The sequence below is a fragment of the Cyanistes caeruleus genome, chromosome 35 (assembly GCF_971803275.1).
Source record: "Cyanistes caeruleus chromosome 35, bCyaCae1.hap1.1, whole genome shotgun sequence".
Lineage (NCBI taxonomy): Eukaryota > Metazoa > Chordata > Aves > Passeriformes > Paridae > Cyanistes > Cyanistes caeruleus.
Genome location: NC_141736.1, coordinates 1,483,896 through 1,509,419, shown reverse-complemented (window position 1 = coordinate 1,509,419; position 25,524 = coordinate 1,483,896). Strand labels below are relative to the sequence as shown.

General features: G+C 45.0%; 1 protein-coding gene and 1 long non-coding RNA gene across 13 annotated transcripts in view; one reads left to right on the top strand and one right to left on the bottom strand.

The window, feature by feature from the left end:
* The window catches only part of LOC147647647 (uncharacterized), a 40,045-nt gene extending 35,465 nt beyond the window's left edge, over positions 1-4,580 (top strand). The window contains exon 2 of the long non-coding RNA XR_015281461.1: positions 3,241-4,580. This is a non-coding gene — a long non-coding RNA (uncharacterized LOC147647647). The remainder of the gene's footprint in view (positions 1-3,240) is intronic.
* Positions 1-24,952, bottom strand: LOC111945740 (uncharacterized). 12 transcript variants are annotated; one of them, XR_015281454.1, is made up of 9 exons: positions 24,683-24,916; positions 24,257-24,328; positions 24,096-24,168; positions 23,383-23,490; positions 22,330-22,407; positions 20,437-21,282; positions 7,666-7,742; positions 6,539-6,898; positions 1-2,927 (listed from the first exon to the last, which is right to left on the bottom strand). XR_015281454.1 is itself a non-coding variant. In XM_086871403.1 (6 exons), the coding sequence occupies exons 2-5, from the start codon at positions 23,967-23,969 to the stop codon at positions 21,137-21,139; spliced, it is 360 nt and encodes a 119-aa protein (XP_086727529.1). In that variant the 5' UTR covers positions 23,970-24,008; positions 24,096-24,163; the 3' UTR covers positions 16,987-20,583; positions 21,114-21,136. The 12 variants fall into 12 exon arrangements, 1 of the variants encoding a protein (XP_086727529.1); XR_015281457.1 differs by lacking the exon at positions 24,096-24,168 and having other exon boundaries at positions 20,437-20,583; positions 21,114-21,282; positions 24,683-24,911; XR_015281449.1 differs by lacking the exons at positions 1-2,927; positions 6,539-6,898; positions 7,666-7,742 and adding exons at positions 8,532-10,883; positions 13,780-13,846; positions 23,942-24,008 and having other exon boundaries at positions 24,683-24,905.
* Positions 24,953-25,524: the final 572 nt, after the last annotated feature.

The following is a 25,524-nucleotide window of genomic DNA, read 5'->3' as shown; positions in this document are numbered from 1 at the left end:
TAATTGTGAATGCCGTTTATTTCTATTATTAACTCACATTTTATAGGGTTCTACAGGGTCTGCGGGCAGAGCAAGCTACTATTGGCTAACACACACAGGTTTACATTCTTATCCTTGTACACAAGGATATTGTTTTGCTTTACTCTCTCTTCTGCAGGCAAGTTTCAAGGATTTCAGCCCTTAATATCACGACTTATTTCAAAGGCTGGTTTGTGCATACAGGCCTTTACTAATATATAAAATATAGCAACAATTCCCCTTTTCTCTTTTTGCACAAACCAGGCTTTGGATAAGATAACACACAACTTAGGCTGTCATCCCAATTAACACTATAAGTAAAGTCCGTCCCCCTTCTAGCACAAGAGACCTCAACCATCCGGTGTTGCCCCAGCTGGCGAACCAGCTTCCAGTGGGGTCACTATCTTCTTTCAGGGCATGTAACACATCCTGTAGCTGTTGCAGTTGCCCATGGATGGAAGCTGAATGATCAGTAAGATCCAAGCAGCACATGCCTTCAAACTCCCCACAACCATGTCCCTGTGCCAAGAGCAAAAGGTCCATTGCAGCTCGATTTCATAATACTGCATGACATACACTACTCACATCGGCTGAAAGCTCACTTAACATTGTGGATGTTAAATTCAATCCTTCCTTAGTCCAACAAGCGAGCCTTTTTAAGGTGGCTAAACTTTAATTCATTCAGGCTTTGCTTTGACTGTTTGATGTTCTTCCTTCTGCCAGCTATATTCAACAATTGATGTAAGCTTGGGTGGAACAAAGTTAAGTTTCCCAAGATAACAGGGTCCTCTATGTGGACTAGCAGGAATCCCATTCCATGCCCTATCCTCACAGATTAGGAAGATGGAACTAGGTAATCGCTTTGGTAATTGTCCTGTGAGATTGCACCACGAACAAAGGCTTTACTTTCAATGGTAGTAATGAGATCAGCTATAGGGTTGACTGCAGCTCAGGGCTACATTACTTTGTTAGAATGACTTTTTGTCGGGGGTTCAAACATTATCCATCCACCTGAGGTATTGGTGGAACTTAACAAATCTCATTCTTCTGAGGGTTGTAACATTGAGAACTTTGGTAATTTTTTGCTTGCCAACAGGCTTCAGGTTGTCTTAATGTTAAGCCAACAGTGCAATTGCACTCTTGCAACATTGCCAATCGATTCAGTTGAGTCTCATTACTAATTAAATCTTTAAATGCTGGAGGATCCCATTCAGGGACTCCTACGAGACAGGTGCGAAAGGATCTCCAGGTGTGGCTAGGCTTAGACACATTGACCTTTGGCCAGTTCAATGTGCCAGTGACCCACATGTTCTGCCTCTTTTGGATGTTAGTTAGCAGACAGTTGGTTGGGACTATACACAACACAATTACCATAAGCAGTTTGTTCCATGCAAATGACACCATATTTGCAAACTTACAGCTAAAACTCCAATCGTTACATGAACTTTCAAAGATGCTTACACTAGCTCTTGAAGGGGGAATACTTATACTTTATCCTAACAACAATTACTACACAGGATAAACTCTTTATCTTAACCTATTATAGAACTACTTTTAACACACGTGCTTTGGTATATATGTAGTCTAAGCGTGAAAGCAATTTGCTGAAAGGGTAAACACACAACTACAATTTGCTTTATATACAGTTAAATGGAGTCTCTACACTTCTTAGATCTTCTACAGAATTTCTCTAACACGATTCAGTCCTGGAACATTCACTGCTCCCGTGATGTCAGCTGGCAGCTGATGGGTGACTGAGGGTTTTGATGTTCAAGTTGTTCTTCAGATCCTTCTAAATCTTAAAACAAAGGATACCTGAAAAATTGGTAGAGACACAACATCATAGTAACGACATAAAAGTTCTGTTGGCAACTGTCTGTGTAGTGTTCAGACACAACTGTGTCCTGACAGGTCCACTTCTGATCCATGTCTGGAGTACCAAGGCTGTGTGGTGACTTCTCTGTTCACTGGATCTCATGTATTCAGAGGCACACAGTCTGGTCAGATGGACAGGTGACCTTTTTGAACCTGCCAACAAAACACAGGCACTTCTCTCCTTGAAGTTAATGAATTACACTAATCAAATGTTTTTAGGGCATCCATTTCCCCCGTTTTCTTAAAAAAAAATAAAATGAGATGTACTTCTGTTATAAACATCAACAGCGACACAAAACCATATACACAATTAATAAGAACTTATACCGGTTAAAAATCAATTAAATCATAAACATTATTAATAACATATGTAATATAGAACTACTATTAATTACTAAAACACTGCACCAGCATCCCATAGTTAGCAAGCAAACAGAAACAAAACAATCAGTGAAGGATTGGGTAATCACCTCCGGAAATGATTCTCCAAGCCCACTTCAAAACTGATCCAGCTGTCATATCAACAGGGTCAAATTGCTCAGTCAAAAAGTGACTCAAATAATGATTTGGGACAGAAAACATCTGGATCTGATGCCAAACATTCCCTCCAGGTAAAGTCAAGGCTTGGCCAGGGCCTGGCTTTAACCTGGTAAGATGCCTCTTAACATATTTCTAGAACAAGGTTCTCAATAGTAGCAGCTATGAGATGCTTACAGCACAGCAAACTGTTAAAATGCATTTGTACAAAGCAAATGATCAGAAGCCTTAGGTACCAGACCAATTAAACCATGCAGCAGTTGGTTTAATCTGAAGCCTCTCCTATGGCAGCTGATCCTCAGCAATGATACTTACTTAAAATTCTGGAAACACTGAAAAATAAGAAAGCTATAACAAACAAAACTGCAGAGATTGCAACAACCAATAGAACTCCTGATGAAGTCAAGGGTGTCACAGACTGCATTCACTTCTATCCACAAGCAGGTGTTCACCAGTGTTCCATCACTGCTGTTTCAGTTGTGGCTGTCTTCATATCTCTAGGAAAATAACCATACTTTGCAGTTTAAACAAGTGTCTCCAATAAAACACAAAACAATTTAAATTAAACAATATTTGAACCTAACAATAATTATATATGATAAAAGGAAATAACAAACTTAACCTTAAAAGAATATCTAAGTTAGAAAACTTAACTTAAAAACATTCAAGCCTAAACATTATAAAACTTAACTATCCTTAATTCTATTAACACTTAATCTATATTAAATAAAAACATAACTTAATATTATTCTGTTAGTACAAAAAGGCAACTAAAAGTTTGATATATACTTTTTAAACACAATATAACAGTAACATGAATTCACTATAAAGATTATAAGAATGTAACAAATACATCACAATTCTATGTCATCTAGCTTTAAGAATAACTCACAATAACTGCAAATGTTACTAAAAATACTTATTCATAACAGGAATTTGCCTAGTATATGCTTAAATTGGTTAGGATTTGAAAGTGCAGTTTTTCTAGAGAAAAACCACAACACAGGATTTGGCGAGTTGCCATCCAGCTTTGTAGCACTTTTCAAAAGTACTACATTTACATTTCTTCAGAAACATCAAGTCCAATTCTTAAACTAAAACCCAAAATCCAAATTGGTGTATATGCAGTTATATGTGCTTTATATAACAAAAGGACTCACATTAAAATTACCTTATTAAAATTGTGGAAAAAACAAGCAAATAGATAATATATACTTTAACTTAACTTTGTCTTGTACAGTGAAGTACTCTTAACTAATTATTTTTTAAACCACAAATCTCTTCTGTAGATATCATTAATTGGAAGGTTTTCCTAGAAGCTGTAAATCACACCATGTTTAAACACTTTTTCTCTCTTTTTTTTTTTTTTTTCTTAAACGTTCAAAGAATCACAATAACTTCTCTAGTGAAATCCTAAAAACTGCAATTGCATAAACTCATAATTACTTAAAACACAAAATTAACTCTACAATGGCATATAAAAACATTTTGAAAACCCAATAAATTATGACTTTTTAACAAACTGGGTATTATCTGGGTGCTTCTTCTTAGAGAGGGAGCAGGGGGGTGAGCTGCCCACCCTGCTGCTGATGCAGCTCTACTCTTATCTTCCTTCACATTCTCTACATACTCTTGCAGCGAGGAAAACGGAGAGAAAGGAAAAGAAAAACCTCACATAGTTAACTTTAACAAATGCAGTTTCTTTTCTCTCAATCTCTCATGTTGTTCTCTGACAGAGGAAAAAAGGGCACGATTTTACAAAAGCAGGCGATGTTACAGGAAAAGTCTCTCAGGCCAGGTGCTAACAACGGCGATCATTGCAGCTTATCAGCGTGGCCTTGGAACTTTTTTTGCTGCTGCTTCTACCCCCAGGGTGCCTTTGTTCTCACAGAGCCCACCTCTGTGCTCCCCCATGTCCCCCTGCTTCGGGTGGAAACCAATCTAAATTTGGCTTCTTTTCTTCCAGGGTGGTAAAGATGGAACTTTAATAAGATTGTAATGCTAAAAGTGACTCCAAAAATGAAGCAAATATTTCTGGATGTATCACATCCTGCCATAACTGAACAGATTCTGTTCGTTGTTTCAGCGTTCGCTGTGGAACTTTTTTTTTTTTTTTTTTTTCCTTTTTTTTTTTTTTCCTTCTTTATTTTCTTCTCTTTGACTCTCCCTCCCTCTCTCCATGGGCAGCATAGATAGGAGTGCTTGTCCAGCAGTGGGAGGTAAAGGCATCTGCCGCTGTGACGCAGGTAGAATTACGGGGCTCACAGCCTCAGCATATCTCGCTTTTCTGTCTTTTAAGGTATTAATTGCAATCTGCCAAGTTCAACCGAGAGACACAGTGTCCTTGCTCTTTTCTGTAATTGCCGTTTCCCATATCAGAGCCGACATATCAGTCCGTTCTTGCACCGCAAAAAGCAGTGTGAGCACTGCAAATGCCCATGACAATTAGCCCACACAATGAGCATATCCAGGTCCTTTTCCTGGGCTGCTTCGCCTCGTTTAACGAGGATGCAGAGAAGCAGTTTATCTGCCGCCGCAAACTCTGCCTCCATGCTGACGGCCACCCGCAAGGGGGAAGGTTGCAACCCTTCTACCACGTCCTTGCCTTCCTGGGCCCCCCCCAGCAGCCTGACTTTCCACGTCCTACCGCTCAGCGTCTCACCGCGCTCAGGCTGCCTATCTGGTGCCGATCCAAGCCCGCAATGTCTAATGCCCAGATCCACTCCGCTGACTCCAAAGCCCCTCTGCCCGCAGGGGTGTCCCTGTTCGGGCGCCAGATGTTGAAAGACCCCCGAGCTGTTCACCAGTCTTCACAGAAGTAATTGTGAATGCCGTTTATTTCTATTATTAACACACCTTTTATAGGGTTCTACAGGGTCTGCGGGCAGAGCAAGTTACTATTGGCTAACACACACAGGTTTACATTCTTATCCTTGTACACAAGGATATTGTTTTGCTTTACTCTCTCTTCTGCAGGCAAGTTTCAAGGATTTCAGCCCTTAATATCACGACTTATTTCAAAGGCTGGTTTGTGCATACAGGCCTTTACTAATATATAAAATATAGCAACAGTCCATTTAACCAGACTGTCTGCCTCTGAACATCATGAGATCCAGTGAACAGAGAAGTCACCACACAGCCTTGGTACTCCAGACATGGATCTGAAGTGGACCTGTCAGGACACAGTTGTGTCTGAACACTATACAGACAGTTGCCAACAGAACTTTTATGTTGTTATTATGATGTTGTGTCTCTATCAATTTTTCAGTTATCCTTTGTTTTAAGATTTAGAAGGATCTGAAGAACAACTTGAACATCAAAGCCCTCAGTCACTGATCAGCTGCCAGCTGACATCATGAGAGCAGTGAATGTTCCAGGACTTAATCGTGTTAGAGAAATTTTATAGAAGATCTAAGAAGTGTAGAGACTGCATCTAACTGTATATAAAGCAAATTGTAGTTGTGTTTTTATTTTTTTAGCAAATTGTTTTCATGCTTAAACTATATATATACCAGAGAACGTGTGTTAAAAGTAGTTAGATAATAGTTTAAAGTGTTTAGCCTGTGTAGTAATTGTTGTGTTAGTATAAAGTATAAGTATTCCCCCTTCAAGAAGTAGTATAAGCATCTTTGAAAGTTCATTTAACGTTAAAGTTTTAGCTGTGAGTTTGTAAGTATGGTGTCATTTACATGGTAAACTGCTTATAGTAATTGTGCTATTTATAGTTATGACCAATTGTCTGCTAACTAACATCCAAAAGTAACAGAACACATGGGTCACTCTGGTACATTGAACTAGCCAGAGGCCCCAGTCCAGTGCCATAGTGAGTCACCTTCTCGCAGAATCACCATCAGCCACATGACAGGGCAAAAGTTTTGCGTGGGCAAAAGCCGCTGTTGTTGACAAAAAAGTTTGTGTGCCCACTGTGCAGGTGGACAGGTCCAAGAAATGGGCAATCACCCCCCTGTCTGGCATGTGGGTTTGCAACCACAGTGGGCTAAGCCCTTGCATTTATAGCCAAAGCTTTAACTCCTCTGTTGACTTTTGTGTATTAGCTGTTTTCATCCCCAGGGTCCTATACCACTCCAGAAAAGAAGTGAACCAGTACCTTGAACAAGCAGGCCGCCTTCAGAAAAGAGAGCTGCTGACAGGACTGTCAATAGCAATGCTGCTTGGCTTGGAAGCAACCGGTGCAGCCACGGGAGTCTCTGCCCTGGTAACCCAGAGTCAGAGCCTCTCTCAGCTACAGATGACTGTAGATGAAGATCTACAGAGAACTGAGAAATCCATATCCTTTCGAGAAAAATCAGTCTCCTCACTCTCTGAAGTTGTTTTGCAGAACAGGCGAGGTCTTGACCTTCTATTCATGCAGCAAGGAGGTCTCTGTATCACCCTGAAAGAAGAGTGCTGCTTCTACGCAGACCACACCGGAGTAGTGAGAGACACCATGGCAGAACTACGAAACAGGCTGTCTCAAAGGAAGGCAGAGAGAGAATCCCAGCAAAGCTGGTTCCAATCCTGGTTCGATCAATCTCCGTGGCCAACCACCCTGGTGTCTACCCTAATTAGACGCGTTGTGATGATTTTACTTGTGCTAATCTTTGGACCATGTATTTTAGATAAGTTTGTGTCCTTTGTTAAGAGCCGACTAGAAAAAGTTAACATTTTGTTTATAAAAAGGCAACAAATACTTTAAAATATACTTAGTCACTGCATGTGCTTTATATTTACTATTGAAAACTGTAGCATCCATTTTATAAGTTTTTAACTTTTTAGTTAAGTATAGTGTATCCTATATTTTACTCAATTTTACATTATCCATTTTTAAAACTTTTATAATATAGACAAGTTAGACAAAGTGTTTAGAAATACATATATAGAAAATAACATTAGAATTTTTTAAGACTAATATACCTTATATTTTAGCAAATTAGTTATTCACATAGAGAGGGGAATATGTTGTAGTTTAGGGCATAGCGGTGCCGAAGAATTCAGGATGTAACAGAAAGCTAGTAACCCACCCCTCCTTGTTACAATAGTAAAGCCTTTTGCAATTAGCCAATAGCACCTGAGACAAAAGCAAATAGGAGTAACACAATGACCCTAGATTATAAAATGTTAAATTCCCTGGCAATAAAAACCATTTTTGCCATCCATCACATTGATGTCTTCTGGGTAAATGGTCCATGTGGCAAGGAGGGCCACGTTTGCTGGCTTCTAATTCAGGGTGCTTACCTTGCTTGAAAACCTGGTGACACTGGTGACACAGAGAGGGGAAGCCTGGGACTGTCACTGCTTTGGTGTGTGATAGGCTGACATTTAAGAAACAAAGAAAAACTGCTAAAGAAATTAAAGCTGCTGGAGGCTGATGGGGTTTCTTTCTGCTGGCCAATGCCTGGTCATCTCTGAGAACAGACAGTTGTTTTCCCATTGAAAAAGGAGATCAGCTTGTGAACACCACCCTTTGAAACCTAAGCCCAGGAATTTTTCTTTCTCTCTGGTTTCTGCCTTTGGAAGAGCTAGTATGGCTAGGCTTCAGCCTCTTGCCCCCCCGGCTGGACAAGGCTGCCGCAGGGGGAGTGGGGCTGGCAGGATTTCGGCGCTTCCTGGAGGGGGTTGGAGAGTGTGAAATGACAGCGGCCCCTTCCCAGATGGGCTGAAGGTCTGGCAGGGCTCACTGAGCCTTGTAGAGTGGGGCTGGCGGGTCAGGCTGCTTCCTGGCTCGGCAGCAGTTTGTGCCGCTGCTGGCTTTCAGCAGCAACTGCCGAGGAAGGGGAGGGAAAGCTCTTGAGCTGTGGCTTGCTGACACAGTGGCCACACTCCTCCAGAGCAGCTACCTGTCATTGAGTGACTTTATGATACTGGTATCCCCAGTTGTCTGGTTTATGTTTTATATTAAGTTCTGCACCTTTAAGACAGTCTATGAGAGCGAAGTGGGAGGAAGAAGAGGCGCGTAGTTTGTGTTAAAGAAAAACATTATTCCCCCACATCCCACTCCTGGACTTGGGTGTCTGCAGAACAGACACACTGCAGGACAGAGCTTCTCTTTAGCTTTTAGTTTGTTTTAGCTAGCTGCAGCAGAGCAGTTACCTGGACCTCTGTTTTTCTTTTTTTTCCTAGATCTGTGTAAACCTGCTTTGGACCAAAAAACACCCAGCCAAACCCTGGGAGCTCACGTGTGCAGCCCACTGGGGCCTGAGCCTCGGCACTTTCCTGTGCCGGAGGGACTGATAAGAACCTGAGCCAAGCTACACTACATGAAAAAGACTTTTCTTCCTGGATTGGCCATCCCATCAAACAGTGAGAAGTTTTATTATTTAATATTATTCAATTTCTATTAAATAAACAGCTTTTTCTACTTCTCTCCAAAGAAATTTCTTTTTCTTTCCCAGACCAGTTGAGGGCAAGCGGTTATTTGCGTTTTTTCCCTGGGGAAACCCCATTTAGACTTTTTCTCCCAAATTTGCCCTAAAGTAGGACAAATACAGTTCTTGGTGCCCAGTGTGGGACAAGAGAAAGTAGAAAAACCTGTACTGATTACTGATTGTATTTTGGTTGTACTTACTCTGTATTGAGATAAAACAGTCAATAGCCATGTTGTTTGGATGCATAGTATCTCTTGGGGTGAAAGCATTCATGTGGATCTGGTCCCTAGAATTTTTTGAGGTTTTAATTCCTGTCTTTTGCCTCTTCTACAGTAGAGGGGCACGGATTAGAATAATTATTGTGCTGGGCTCGGTGATAATTATTTATAGGAAGTTCATAAAACTACTGAAGTTTCTGCCAGGTATGTTTGGCTTATGGTTTCTTTGTCCGACCCTGCCTCCCAGTCCCAGTAGCACATTTTGGGAGTTTATTGGTAATTGCACCCAGTTTGTTAGAGGAAGAGCAGGGGATGAGGCTTTTCAGCCTTTTCTTTCCTTCTTCTCCTTTGAATCTGTTATGTCCCTCTTTGAGAATATCCAGTTTCCCCTGAGTGTTAAGGATACCACTTTCCTTGTAGTTCAGCTGTTAAGCTTCCGTTATATTGTCTGCAACTTCTCTAGAGTGAGGGTTGAGATATCCAGAGGAGCCAATGAGACCCCTGCCTGAAGTAGACTCAGGTGCAGGAAATCCTGAGTAGTGGAAAGAATGAGAGAGAATGAGCCGGACTCTGAAGAAATTTTCTGATCCCCCAGCCTGGGAATTTTCACGTGAACAAATTCAGAACCCAGATGAAGTAGGAAAATATCTGGAAGAGAATTGCTATGATGACTCTAAGAAGAAAAATATCATTGCAATAAGCTGGGCCCTAGAGTGTGCTTATCGCATGGTGTTAGATACTGTAGGGCAGGGAGATAAATCAGAAGCTACCCCAGTCACTCAGGCTGCAGCCAAGCCAGCAGCCAAACCAGACAGTGAGCCTAAGCCAGCAGCCAAACCAGACAGTGAGCCTAAGCCAGTGTCTGTTGCTCCTACCATGAGAGGCATGAAATTCAAAACCAAAACTGATTGGCCAGTAGATGATGATAATGGCAATGCGGGGGAAAGACCCTCAAGACCAGCAACTGACCAAAAATCAGAAGGCACTGGTGAGCCTTTCTCCCTGAAGGACCTTTGTGGCCTGAGAAAGGATTACACTCAATGACCTAAAGAATCTATAATTAGTTGGTTAGTCTGTCTGTGGGATGCTGCAGGTGAGGCTACAGTTCTGGACAGTACTGAAACAAGGCATCTGGAGTCCCTGTCACATGATCCGGTTATCAACCAAGGAATAATGAAGGGGGCTGACTGTTATAGTCTCTGGGAACGGGTCCTGAGAAGTGTAACACAGAGATACCTGTGTGCAGATGATCTCTATATACAGCAAACTCATTAGAAGACCATAGAACAAGGGATTCAGTGCTTGAGAGAAATGGCAATAGTAGAGATTTTCTTTGGGGGTAACTTAAGTACTAGAAATCCCGACTTGGTACCATGTACCTCTGTGGTGTGGCGAAAACTCGTTCGACTTGAGACACAAGAATACACTTCTGCTTTAGCAACAATGAAGTGGGATGAAAGTAAAAAAACAGCGAGTACCAATTGCCACCTCGACGGTGCACCGCCGGCAGTATAAGACAAATCGAGATGCTGTGATCCCCATCCACAAGATGATCCGAGAACTGAAAAGCCAAGAGGTAGTCAGCAAAACTCACTCACCCTTCAACAACCCCATCTGGCCTGTGCGTAAAGCCTGGATATAGCGAAAAAGCTCCAAGCATATGCAGATACTATGCATGGCCCCATACAGGCAACGCAGTTATGGGAACATGCATGCAAAACTTCCAAGACAAAATAGAAGAAAATTTCAAGAAACTCAAGGAAGACCTTCTTCCACTTTCAGCAGTACAAACGAGCCCTGGTACTCAATGCAGAAGTTCTCCAGATAGAGAGAAAAAGCGACGAGTCGAGCTGTGATTTTTCCTGCGTGACTGTAGAGAAAACATGAAAAGATGAGATGAAACGTCTACTGCTGCTCTGGCAAAATGGGTGCATGAATTAGAAGACAGCAAGACTCAGAGAGGATACTCCACGAAAAAGAAAGCCGCTCCAGTAGCCTGTAGTCAAACTGCCAAGTATGATGATGATGATGACATGTCTGATTCCCTTGAAAGAAACTCCAAGACATATACCCAAGGAAAGAAGGATAACCAGGCTTAGAGGGGCCCTGCCTCTAGCCAGGTAGAGGCTAAAGAAAACTGTGTCTTTTGGACTGTGTGGATTCATTGGCCTGGAACATCAAAACCACAAAAATATGAGGCCTTGGTTAACACTGGTGCACAGTGCACACTAATCCCATCAAGACATGTGGGGGCAGAATCTGTTTCTATTGCTGGTGTGACAGGGGGATCACAGGACTTTACTTTAGTGGAAGCTGATGTGAGCCTGGCTGGAAATGAGTGGAAGAAACACCCCATTGTGACTGGCCCAGAGGCCCCATGCATTTTGGGCATAGACTACCTCTGAAGCGAGTGTTTTAAAGACCCAAAGGGACTTAAGTGAGCATTTAAAATAGCAGCTGTAGAGACAGAAGGCATCAAGCAACTGAACACCTTGCCTAGACTATCAGAGAATCCATCTGCAGTAAGACTCCTGAAAAGAGAAAAACGAGTACCAATTGCCACCTCGATGGTGCACCACCGGCAGTATCAGACAAATCGAAATGCTGTGATCCCCATCCACAAGATGATCCGAGAATTAGAGGGTCAGTGAATAGTCAGCAAAACCCACTCACCCTTCAACAGCCCCATCTGGCCTGTGTGCAAGTCTGACAGAGAATGGAGATTGACTGTGGACTATCGTGCATTGAATGAAGTGACTCCACCACTGAGCGCTGCTGTACCGGACATGTTGGAGCTCCAGTACGAGCTGGAGTCCAAGGCAGCGAAGTGCTACGCCACTATTGACATTGCTAATGCATTTTTCTCCATTCCCCTGGCAGCAGGATGCAGGCCTCAGTTTGCCTTCACGTGAGGGGAGTGCAGTGCACTTGGAACCGATTGCCCCAGGGGTGGAAGCACAGCCTCACCATCTGCCATGGACTGATCCAAGCTGCACTTAAAAAGAGTGAGACTCCAAAACATCTGCAGTACATTGGTGACATCATTGTGTGGAGAAATACAGCTGCAGAAGTCTTTGAGAAAAGAGAAAAAATCATCTAAATTCTCCTGAAAGCCGGTTTCACCATCAAGAAAAACAAAATTAAGGTACCTGCTCAAGAAATCCAGTTCCTAAGAGTAAAGTAGGAAGATAGACAGCATCAGATTCCTACTGATATCATCAACAAAATCACAGCAATGTCTTCACCAGCCAACAAGAAGGAAACGCAAGCTTTCCTAAGCGCCATAAATTTTTAGAGAATGCACATTCCTGAGTACAGTCAGATTGTGAACCCTCTCTACTTGATCACCCACAAAAAGAACACTTTCCAGTGAAGCCCTGAACAACAACAAGCCTTTGCTCAGATCAAGCAGAAGATCGCTCATGCAGTAGCCCTTGGCCCAGTCAAGATGGGACCAGATGTAAAGAATGTGCTCTACTCTGCAGCCAGGAACAATGGCTTGTCCTGGAGCCTTTAGCAGAAAGTGCCTGGTAAGACTCGAAGCCAACCACTGAGATTCTAGAGCCAAAGCTACAGAGGGTCTGAAGTCAACTACACTCCCACAATGAAAGAAATTTTAGCTGCCAATGAAAGAGTTCAAGCTGCCTCAGAAATTATTAGCACAGAAGCACAACTCCTCCTGGCACCCCGACTGCCAGTGCTGGGGTGGAAGTTGAAAGCAAAGGTTCCCTCTATCCAACATGCCACCAATGCCACATGGAGCAAGTGAATTGCCCTCATCATACAGCGTGCCTGTATTAGAAACCCAAATCACCCTGGGATTTTAAAAATAATTACAAACTAGCCAGAAAGTGAAAACTTTAGTCTGACTGATGAAGAGAAGCGAGAACAAGTGACACGGGCTGAAAAAACTCCACTGTACAACCAACTACCAGCAGAAGAAACATGTTATGCTCTTTTCACTAATAGTTCCTGTCATATTATAGAGATGAACCGGAAATAAAAAGCAGCCGTATAGAACCCCACATGACAGGTCACAGAAGCTACTGAAGGAGAGGGTAAATCAAACCAACTTGCTGAACTCAAAACTGTTCAACTAACCCTAATCAAACCAACTTGCTGAACTCAAAACTGTTCAACTAACCCTGGACATTGCTGAAAGAGAGAACTGGCCAAAGCTCTACCTCTACACTGATTCATGGATAGTAACCAATGTAAAGATGGCTGGAAAAGTGAAAAGAAGCCAATTAGCAGTGCAGAAGAAAACTACTCGGAGCTGCTGATGAAAAAAAGACATCACTACCAGAGTACAGAAACTATCTGTAAAAGTCCATCATGTAAATGCCCATGTCCCCAAGAATCAGGCTAATGAAGAACACTGAAACAATAAACAAGTAAATCAAGCTGCAAAGATAGAAGTGTCAAAGATAGACTTAAATTAGCAACACAAAAGAGAATTGTTCTTAACTCGATGGGCCCATGATGCCTCAAGGCATCAAGGTAGAGATGCCACCTATTAGTGAGCACGAGACTGAGGAGTAGATCTATCCATAGATGGTATATCTCAAGTTATCCATGAATGTGAGACATGTACCACAATCAAACAAGCCAAGCGATTAAAACTGCTATAGTATAATGGGCTTTAGTCCAAATATAAGTATGGGGAAGCCTAGCAGATTGGCTACATCACGCTGCCCCAAACCTGCCAAAGCAAGCACTATGTGCTCACAATGATAGAAGCCACCACTAGATAGTTAGAAACCTACCCTGTGCCTCATGCTCGTAACACCATCCTGGGACTTGAAAAGCAAGTCCTTTGGAAGCATGGCACCCCTGAAAAGATTGAGTCAGACAGTGAAATTAATTTCAAAAATAACCTTATAAACACCTGGGCTAGGGAACATGACATTGAGTGGGTGTACCATATCCCCTACCATGCACCTACTACTGAGAAAATAGAAAAGTACCATGAACTATTAAAAACTACCCTGAAAGCGTTGAGTAGAAGATCTGTCAAAAATTGAGAGCAGCATCTAGAAAAAGCTACATAAATAGTTAACACCTGAGGTTCCAGCGACCGAGCAGGCCCTGCCCAATCCAAGCCCCTGCATCTAGTAGATGGAGACAAAGTCCCAGTAGTACATGTCAGAAGTTTGTTAAGAAAGACAGTTTAGATCAATTCTACTTCGAGTGCAGACAAACCCATTTGTAAAGTTGTCTTTGCTAAGAGACCAGGTTGCACATGGTGGATAATGTCGAAAAATAGAACAACACGATGTGTACCTCAAAAAGATCTAATTGTTAAGTGGAAATCATGGATAAATGCTCTTGTCTCTATATAATGTATGTGTTGTAAAGTTAAAATATATATATTAATTTCAATAATAAGTTGACGATATGGGGATAAGGGGTGGAATGTCCTGAGGTAACTTTATAATACTGGTATCCCAAATCGTCTGGTTTATGTTATATATTAAGTTCTGTACCTTTAAGACTAGCTCTGAGAGTGAAGAGGGGGAGAAAAAGAAGCACATAGTTTGTGTTAAAGAAAAACATCACTCCACCACATCCTGCTCCTGGACTGGGGTGTCTGCAGAACAGACACACTGCAGGACAGAGTTTCCCTTTAGCTTTTAGTTTGTTTTAGCTAGCTGCAGCAGAGGAGTTATCTGGACCTCTTTTTTTTCTTTTTTTTCCCTAGATCTGTGCAAACCTGCTTTAAACTGAAAAACACCCAGCCAAACCCTGGGAGCTCACGCCTGTAACCCACCGGGGCCTGGGCCTTGGCACTTTCAAGCGCTGGAGAGATTGATAAGAACCTGAGCAAGCCAAGCTACACCACATGAAAAGGACTTTTCTTCCTGAATTTGCCATCCCATCAAACAGTGAGAAGTTTTATTATTTAATATTATTCAATTTCTGTTAAACAAACAGCTTTTTCCACTTCTCTCCAATGAAATTTCTTTTCCTTTACCAGACCAGTTGGGAGGGAGGGATCATTTGAATTTTTTTTTTCCTGGGGAAAACACCATTTAGATTTTTTCTCCCAAATTTTCCCTAAACTAAGACACTACTGAAAATCTTCCATGGCAAACAGGTCCAGCCGCTGGCCCGGCAGAGATCACAGGACTATCCACAAGGCCTGGGCAAGAGTTGAAGCCTTTCACTAGCCAGACGAGACTTGCAGATGAATCCTTTTTCCAGAGAGAGGGGAAGAGAGAGGGATTAACAGGTAAAGAGATAGCATCAACCAAAGGCAGCAAGGAAAGGAATTAAGCCTCAGATGGGAAGAGAAGAAGGAGATGCCTGAAGAAGCTGAAATTTTCTTTTGTTCAAGCTATGGAGGGGGACAATCATGTTCTGAAGAAACTCCTTGAATTCCTGAAACAGTATTTTGGGGGGAATGGAGTATTTCAAAGTGTAGTTCTGAGCAAAAGGAATTCATTGCTAAAGCTGTGCTAATGGTGAAGTTGTTGTAATGCTATGTGATGCTGGAAGAGAAAAGGAGAAGTGAGAGATGCTGAAGATTTGTGGCTCTTAAGTGACAAAGCAAAACATTCTGTTTCCAGAGATGATCACAGAATCCAACGAAGAGAACTTTTGCCTTTGAAGAACTCATCCTTCAAATGACACCCCTTGAATCATGGCCCACAAACACAGCTGAGACTGGTGTCAAATGGGAGGAAAGGACTGATGGCAGAGTTTTCTAAGCAGCTGGCATCAGAGCAATAGGAAGGCATGAGAAAATGTTTTTTCTTGTGAAAATCTCCATAGATTGACAAAAGAGAACTTCTTTTTCCCTACAAGGACTGATGAAAAGACTATAGCAGAGTTAGGACTGTTTTAACCACCAGGCTTTTTCTTGCTCTTTATGTTGTCAATTAAACACGGGAATGGTTGCGTGGTGCAGAAGAAGGGTTTCTGGAAGTTTTATTCTTGTTTTGTAGCCTTGCAATTTTGTTAATAAACTTTCTTTATTCCTTTTAAGTTTTAAGCTTTTTCTGCCCTTCTCCTAATCCATATCTCAGAGCAAGAAATTAATATGTTTTCTAGTGATTTTTTACCTAATGCTTTAAAACCATGACAGGACACCTTCTTCAACATGTGATAGAAATGATGCAGGTAGTAGCCATACCTAATAATCCAGGAAGAGTTACAAAAGGACAGAAATTTATGTCACTGCAAATAATTTCAAAACCAAAAAGAAACCCCAGGAACAGGAATTATGTCAATGATAACTAAAGTTTGTAACAACAATTATTAAAAATATATAAAAAAAAGAGAGGCTGAGAGGAATAACAGATATGTCTTTTCAAACAAGTTGTGGGTCTGCTGGTAGATAAAACTAGCACTGAGAGATAAAAGAAACAATAGGAAGGATTCCATTGATTGATGAATGGAATAAAAGATATTTGCTTTTAAAACAAACTGTAGGTTTGATGGGAAATGAAATTGGATATTGAAAGATAAAAGAAACAATGGAAAAAGCCATAAATTCCATAAGAATTAAAAATTAAGAAAAAGGGTTATACACTAGAGGGGAATCTTTGGTATCAGGCATTCTGGGAAGTCTGGACCTCTCATGTACCTCAGCCAATGGGGAAAGAGAGAGGGACGTGGCTGGGAAATTAGGATAAAAAAGAGACTGCATCTTCTAAATGTTTGAGATACCCCAGGAGAATGGCCCATGACCTCTCCCTTTATTCAAATCAAGTAAAAGGACTCCTCTGTCTCCTTTTTAGACATAAACCTCTGGTGTTTGTAGATTAATTTTCCTGACAAGGTCAACAACAGACTGGAAAGAAAAAATCAGCATCAGCAACCTGTGAGATGGAAAACTTTTGGCTGTTTGAGATCAAAAATGTTGACTAAAAATCTCTATGGAAAAGAACAACCTTTCTTGTCTTATTATAGGACTTTTGGATTTGGGTTCTTTTTCCCTTTGAACTGAAGATTGATGAGAGGGAGTCTAGTTTTCTCTTGTTCGGTCTCAGTTGTTTATTTTTTTCTTATCAGCATTACAAGGTACAAGGAGCTATGTTAACTATGATAGTAAAGGGGTAAAATGGCTAACAAAGATCTTCTTCAAGGTCTTTTATATGTCCATTTACCCAATTAACAGATGCCAACTAAGTTATTTTTATTAGTGACCCAATGACCCAACACCTGTGTGATGCACTGCGGCATTTTCTATCCAATCACGTACTACTACCCAAAAATCCCTAGAAGAAGAACATGAAGAAGAAAGAAGAAGGACAAGAGACAACATCCTAAATCCTCCATCTTGTCTCCTGTTCTCTAAACTACTTTTTCACCCAGTGATTTAAGAAACTTTCTGATCCACACATTTACACTTTTCCTATCTAACTTTAGCATTTGTTTTCACGTATCACCATGAAAACATTGCCATGAATTTCATATTATATGAAATTCAGTATTTTTCTGAATCCTATAACTAGTATTAAAAACAGGGGCACACACTCTGTATCTCAGACTCCAACACTTGCTCACAAGGATTAGTGTAGAAAAAGTGATTCAGGCATTGCAATAACATCCAGTGCCCACAGCAAAGACAATTCCTTGTCTTGTGGGCTCCATAAACCACACTTGAATGTGGCACTCATCTTGACTGTTCCCAAAGCACTTCTCTGCAAGAAACATTGGAGAAGTGCATGGGGCAAGAATTCTGCAAGTGCCAGGTTCTTGTACAGCAGAAAAGTTGTAAAATCTGAAAGATTCTAGCAACCAAAATAAATCTATCATTTATGGCTTGTAAATATTCAAGTGAATCTCAGTTGCTTCTGGGTGAAAATAAACACAAAGTAGGTTTCATAACAAAATTCCAGTTTGTCTGTTCCTGATTGTGGGAGAAGATGAGGTTACAAGCTGGCCAGCTCAAGAAGCCAAGGAGGATCTCCACTTTCCTGTCATATTTTCCTACTGACACAGGAATTAAGACCAAGAATTTGGTTAAATGGAGGGGTAAAACCAGAGGATGGATGAGGGTTTACATCTTAGGACTTAATTTACTAGAGTACAAACAGCTTTGCTGTGCATGTATCTTCTTGCTAAACCTCTTTGTTTTCAAACTCCCTTCCTCCATGGCAGAACTGAACAAGCTCTGTATGCAGAGCTTCAAGTTACAAGCTGTGTGATGGGCTAATTGTAATGGATCCATTACCAGTCCGTGAGGATGCTGCCATGAGGAGCTCAGGTGGATTCTTGAGATGAAAATCAATGTGCCGTTTGTCCCAGCTCCATGTGTCCTGTGTCAGCACTGGTTCCACAGGAGCACACGGAGTGTTCTTGTGCCATTTCTAAATGAAAATTGAACCTACTAAGAAGCCAGGCCAAAGTCACCAGACAGCAGTCACAAAAATTAATTTAGGCAGTTTGCTGTGTGTTGATCTAACAGCTACCACCTTCCCAAAGTCCAGGCTACACTAAACAAGGTTTTTTCATCTGTAAGCAACCTTTCACTTTGTTGTGTTTGATGCACATGCAGAAGAAGAAAAAGCCACTTGCACTGTGGAAACATGAGCTGCAGCTATGCAGTAAATTGTGCTCAGTAGCTGACCTGCTGCTCTAGTTTTGAGCGAGTTTTCGACAGAAGATACTACAATAAAATTTCACAGGAAAACTATCAAGTATCCAAAATTGCAGTATTCTGTTATTTTCTACCCCCAATATTGCCAGCACACAGATTAAGGAAGAAAGGTATTTACCAACCAGCATAGAAGAAAAAAATTAAAATGGAAAAAGGATTTTTAAAGATATCATAGCAATGGCCACCAGTCATTTTCCAGCTTTGCAGGATTTCAGTTCAAAGTCAATCTAAACAAGCCAGCATATGTCTCGCAAGAAAGAAATTGCAGTTCATGTCTGCTCCTAAACCCAAGCTTTGCTATCTCTAATATGGATAGTATTATTTTCCAGCTCTCAATAGATGTGTCATAATTCATAATGTCAAAATCTCATGCATAGATTATGCATTAGATCTATGAGATCTCATCTCATAGATTACTAAGATAGCTAGCTAGCTAGCTAGCTAGCTAGCTAACTAGCTAGATAGATAGATAGAAAGAAAAATGGATTGACAAGGCAGATAGAGATATTTGAATGTACTTGCTTGTATAACTTTGTATAGAAAGGGATGGAGAAGTGAGAGGTTATTCTTTTCCACACATGGAAAACCATCTTTTATCCAGGAGAATCAGCTTCCTTCCTCAGTGACCACCAGGCTATTTGAAGACCACCCCCAAGAAGGCCCTGTGATCCCCATGGCCTGTGCACACAGTACTTCAAGAAAGTAATGCCTGCCGCTTAATACTACAGTGGTGTTCAAGAGATTTATTCCCAACTTTGGTGACAAAATGAACAAACTGAAGCCAGTTACTGTAAAATGCCTGCACAAGCCCCACAACAAATCACAGCCTAAAGTAGCATGCCCCACAAGGTATCCCCCAAGCATGTACCAGGTGGCTGCAGATCCTCCTTCAACCCTGTCTGCATTGCAGCCCCACTAAGTACCAAGAAGAAAAGGGCCTTTGTGAGAGCAAACAAACTTAACCCTCTGCCAGGACACAAATTTAGCGGGCAAAAAATTAAAAAACCCCACAGCATCAGCCACGCTTCCCAGTGAGAAGGGTTGGAACTCTCTGCCTCTCAACACTTTTCCACCAGCTTTACAAGGGGAACTGGGATCTAAGCTGTGCCCTCCGAACCAGCAGAGCCATTTTCCCTTCAGGGTAAGAAGCCACAGCCTCAGTTATACCCCCAGGTGCCTCCTGTGCCCCAGAGAATGGCCTGGCTCATCTGGCCCGGCCCGGCCCAGCCCGAGCAGCCCACAGGGATGGCCTCAAGGGATGGGCTCTGCCTGCCCGCTGTGCCCACAGGCCGGGCCCAAGGGCTTGCAAGAGGCTTCCTCCCAATTTTGTTAAACTTCAGCCAAGAGTGTCCCCTTTGCTGTGCTGAGAAGAGTAAAAAACCCTTTCAATTAAATCCCACTGCACACCTCATGGGAGATCCCTGCACACCTTCGGAGAGAGCCCAAATTAGGCCCTGGGTGCCTCATGAGGTGCAGGCCCAGGTGATGCCACTGAAGGAAATGTGCCCTCACAGGCCAGGGATGCTCATGGGCTCCCCCAGCCCCTCAGGGCCCCACTGCTGGTCATGGCAGCCTCTGCCTGGCTCCTGCCTGCCCACACCGTGGGCAGCCCCTGCTGCTCCTGGACATGGAGCTCAGCCAGGGCTGGTGCCGTATGGGCTTTGCTGGTGGTATCAGCTGGACACTGGGGTGACAGCTCCATCTCTTTATTAGAACAAAAAACATGGGCCAAGCCTTGCTCTGGTGCACAGGGGCTGCCCAATTTCAGTCCTGGCCAGGGACCAGGGCCAGGGGGTTCTAAGTAAGAGGGTCTCACCTGGGAGGTGTGGGTCTTGGGATGCCCTCAAGATGGGGATGCAGCCACAGCACAGCAGATGGGGACAGATGTAAAGAGCAAGGATAACAGGTCAGCTTCTCAGAGACTAAAATCTTTGGCTGCTCTACTAAAGGTGCACAGGTGCTCCTATGGAGAGAGGAGGTGGCTGAGGCCCCCAGCTGCCGCTGGCACGCAGGGACCCTCCTGCCCAGCAGGGCCCAGAGTGGCCAAGGCTCCCAAGCACGGCTGGAGCTGCTGGCACAGCTTGGCCCAGCTGGACAGCTGCCCCTCAAGGCCCCGGCGAGCAGGGGATGGCTCTGGGCAGGGTCCCTGGTCAGGAGCAGGCCCCAGAGCGCCTCTGCCTTTCAAGGGCAATCTCGTCCCCGCTCTTTCTCCTGCCCACCTTGCTTTGCCTCTGCCTGCTGCTCCTGGGGCTGCTCTTGGCCAGGCAGCCTCAGTGGCAGCCAGCACTGGCTGCAGCCCCAGCAGGCTCCCCAAGACAAGGCCCAGCAATTAAGAGGCCAATGAAAGGCCTGGGCAGCAGCAGAACTCTCAGCACAATTATTTGGGCAACCAAGGCCTAGCCACAAGTCCACAGCAGCCTCACTGGGAATGTCTCCTGACTATGAGCAGCCTTTCAAGAAGCTGCTTGAGGCCGAGATCAACAAAACACTCACCCTTTTCTCTTCCAGCAATACCATCATATTCCGGCATAGCACATCATCAGGAAAAGTGCTCCACCAGCCACAATGGCCATTAACTTAATCAAACCATGTGTTCCCTGGTAGAAAACTCTTCTCAGGCTTTCCCAGATATTCTGAGCATGTGCTGTAGTGCCGGCTGCATCTGTGGGAGCAATGGGCAATGGGCAGTGTGAGCCCGTGCTGTCCTCCACTGCTGAGCTGGCAGCATGCTGGATACATCCAGGACGTTCTCTGTTTCCCCCAGAGCTGGGGCCTGCAGGCACCTTGCTACCCCCTGGCACAAGACTGCTCAAGCCCCTGAGCTTACATGGCATCATTTCTCTGTGCTGTGCTGGTCTTCTCCAGGCAATACTTGTCAAAGACATGGATAAAGATCAGGAAAAAGCCCAGGGTTTTGGAAATGCTCCAGGACCACCCCTCTTCCAAATAGCCCCTAAACCTGATCTAGCCTGAGACAGGAAAATTTCAGGGGATCTCAGGGTGTGCATGGCCCGTGCCGCACTTTGGGCTCCCCGGCAGCTGACGCCAAATGCCTTCCTGCAGAGGCTGGGGAGAAGCTGCAGCCAGGCCAGGCTGAGAAACAGCCCTGCAGGCCATAAAAGCAGCAGCAGGGCAGCAAGGCTGCCATGGATCCCTTCCTGCTGTGCCGGGCTTGGCTTGTCCAGATGTGCACAGAAATCCCTTGGCTGCTGAGTCTCAGGAGAAGGCTGAGGGACATGGACCCACCATGGCGTCCCTCCAGATCATTCAGGATTATGTCCAGATATTTGAGTTCCTCCATTGCTACATTACTATCTCCTATAGGTTTGTTCTTCCCTCTCAGAGGACCTTAATATAAAGTATTTCCATTTCCCAGGAATGGACCCCACAGAACCAGTGCTCAGCTTGTGGGGTCAGCAGGGACACACCACAAACCCCAGTGATGGGAGCCAGGTTTGCTTGCAGCATCCATCCCACTAGCTGGGAAAGTCCTTGCTGCAGACACACCTGTAACTCAACAGCCACAGAAGCTTCTGTCATCTCTGCTGATCTGCACGGGCAGCACCGAGCCACAGGAGCTGTGATGGGATCATGCAGGGTGAGGGCACACACGTACGTGGCTCTGTCCTGGCACCTGCAGTGATGCAGCCCTGGCCGAGCCTTAGGCTCTGAGCTGGCAGCTCTCCCAGGGGGAAAGGCCTTGACCTACCCTCATAATCTTCCTCATCATCACGCTCAGTAACTGATATGGATCGGGAATCCAGATCATCCTCATCATCAGCTTCATCTGCAAAGAAAGTCAGGACAGAACAGCTCCCGTGACACTGGTGAAGATTCTCCTTCAGGCTGGAGTGGCAGTGAGTGCACCTGGGTGACTGGTGCCCTCCAAGGCACTCCCTCATCTCTGCCTTCCACTCAGGAGTAGGAGCAGGGGGACCACGTGCCTGCAGTGGGCCCACACTGGGATGGAAGGAGCCCCTTGCATGGAAGTCAGGAGACAAAGGACTCCCTGGAGCTGCCAGCATCTCTGAACTGAGCCCCAGGCAGGGCCAGGGCTCAGCAGCGGCAGCTGGAGCAGCTCAGGCTCCCTGGGGCCGGCAAAAGAGCCGCGAAAGCACAGCCCGGGGGCACAGCCCTGGGCCTGGCCCCTTCCCTCTCTGCTCTTCTCTGTGGCTTCACAGAGCACACAGAAGGAGACACTGGCATTGCACATGGGAAGACTGACAGCTAAATGCTCCTTCCTCCCACTGACAGCAATGCTGTGGGATCACTTAGGGCTCCAGAAGGGAGCAGGGCTAGGTTTCCAGAATCCATCAACCTTAAGAGTCTGAAGGGAAATGGCACATGAGTGAGCTCTTGCCACCTTGACACTGATTATTCTGTGCAGAAAGGGGCATTGAGAATTTGCCTCCAGCATCTGGCAAGGTCTTCAAACTACCATCTACCAGCACTTCCAAATACTCCATGTCACGATCCCAATCTAGAAGGGAGCACAGATCAGAAGCATTCTATGTTGTGCTGGGATCTCCTTCTGCCTTAGGGAACTGGGCACTGCAAGGGGGTCAGGGAAGGCCATGGGAGCCAGATGTCAATGGACATGGCCAAAGCTGCAGAGGGGCCTGGAGAGCTCTGGGCTGGCTCTGGTCACTCTCAACACCCTTTCCATGCCCTGTGCAACATCCCTGAAGAGCAGGCACAGCCAAGCAGCAGAGATGGCAGCTCAAGCCTCAGCAGGGCTCAGGCCCAGAGGCACAGCAATTACCTCCTGTGACTGTGCCTGGCATGGCCTCCCTTCCTGCAGCAGAGGCTGCCCATGAGTCACTGCTTCCTCCGGGAAACACTGCTTTCAGCACAGCCTTTTGGTTCATCTCTGGAGAAAAGAAAAGGGACAGGTGGATCAGATGGAACCATTCCCCAAAGGGGAGGTGGCATGTTCAAGGGGAAATGTTTGTCAAAGTCATGGATAAGGATCAGGAGAAAGGCCAGGTTATTTGGGTTGGCCAAGGCCCACCCTCCTCCAAATGGCCTCTACAACTGATTGACCCTGAGACTGGGAAATTGCAGGGCATCTCAGGGTGTTCATGGCCCATGCCGCACTTTGGGCTCCCTGACAGCTGATGCCAAATGCCTTCCTGCAGAGGCTGGGGGGAAGCTGCAGCCAGGCCAGGCTGGGAAACAGCCCTGCAGGCTGTGAAAGCTGCAGTGGGGTAGTGAGTCTGCCATGGATCCCTTCCTGCTGTGCCAGGCACAGTGTGTCCAGATGTGCAGAGAAAACCCCCGGCTGCTGAGTCTCAGGAGAAGGCTGAGGGACATGGACCCACCACGGCGTCTCTCCAGTTCACTCAGCATCCCGCCTTCTGTAGGTTTGTTCCTTCCTCTTAAGAGGACCTTATCAGAAAGTATTTCCATTTCAGATGAATGGATCCCACAGAACCAGTGCTCAGCCTGTGGGATCAGCAGGGACACACCACTCACCCCTGTGATGGGAGCCGGGCTTTGCGTGCAGCAACCAGCCCAGGAGCTGGGAAAGTCCTCACTGCAGACACACCTGTAATTCAACAGCCACACAAGCTTCTGCCACCTGGTTCCTGCCAGGTTGTCAATGATTATTCCTTGTTGGGACAGTGAGAAGATACCTGCATGAGGCTCCAGAGGCAGAAAATCTTCATGAAGCCAAGCTGCTGGAGAAGCCTTCCTACCACCCTCATCTGGAAGAGAGCACAGATCAGAATCAATCTATGTTGCACTGGGATCCCCTTCTGCCTTAGGGAACTGGGCACTGCAAGGGGTTTGGGTAAGGCTGGGGGAGCCAGATGTCAATGGGCATGGCCAAAGCTGCAGAGGGGCCTGGAGAGTTCTGGGCTGGCTCTGGTCACTCTCCATCCTCTTTGCAGGCCCTGTGCAACATCCCTGGAGGGGCAGCAGAACCAGCCCAGGGCCCTGGGGACTCTCCCCCAGCCATAGAGGAAACTCTCCCTAAAGCCCTAGAGAAAACCATCCCCAACTCTTCCCAGGGAGAAGAAGCACTGTCCCTGGAAAGGGGAGCCAGGCCGCCAGCTCACCTGCTCGCCGTGCTCACCATGGAGCAGCCTGGGCAGCCCTGTCAGGCAGAGCTACTGCCAAGAGGAGCAGAAGGAGGAGACACAGAGCAAAGGCCATGGTGCCACACCCACAGCCAGTCCCACAGCTCTTGCTGCCACCGCTGTCCTGACACCGCTGTCCCAATGTCAGCACCGCTGCTGCCGCCGCCATTGCTGCCGCAACAGTCATGGTCAAGGACTGACTGCTCGGGCCTTGTGCTGCTGTACAACCACGGGGCTCTGGGACCTCTGGGACCTCTGTGACCTCAGAGCCTGCTATCACCTCAGCCTGCTGTCACCCCACAGGCTGCTGTGACCTCATGGTCAGGGTGGAATTGTGTGGGGAGTGGGATCTGCCTTCTTCAGTAGGGAGCTCATCCTACTGAATGACCTTGGACAGAGCCCAGCAGCTCTGTCCAAGGTCTATGACACAGTCCCAGCCCAGCTGATCTCACAGGCTGGGGGATGAAGGGATGGAGAGCAGCCCTGCTGAGAAGGACTTGTAGCTGCTGCAAGGTGAGAGGCTGGACATGAGCCAGCCATGTGCATCCAAAGGAGGGTGCCCAGCAGCTTGATGGAGGTGATTGCACGACCCCTCTACTCTGGTGCGAGCCCACCTGGAGTACTGTATCCACCTCTGGGTGCCCAGCACAGGAAGGACATGGTCCTGTTGGAGCTAGTCCAGCGGAGGGACAAAATGCTCTGAGGGCTGGAGCCCCTCTGCTTTGGAGACAGGCTGGGACAGCTGGGGGTGTTCAGCCTGGAAGAGGGAAGGCTCCATGGAGACCTGATTGCTACCTTTCAGTACTTTAAGGGGGCTTGTA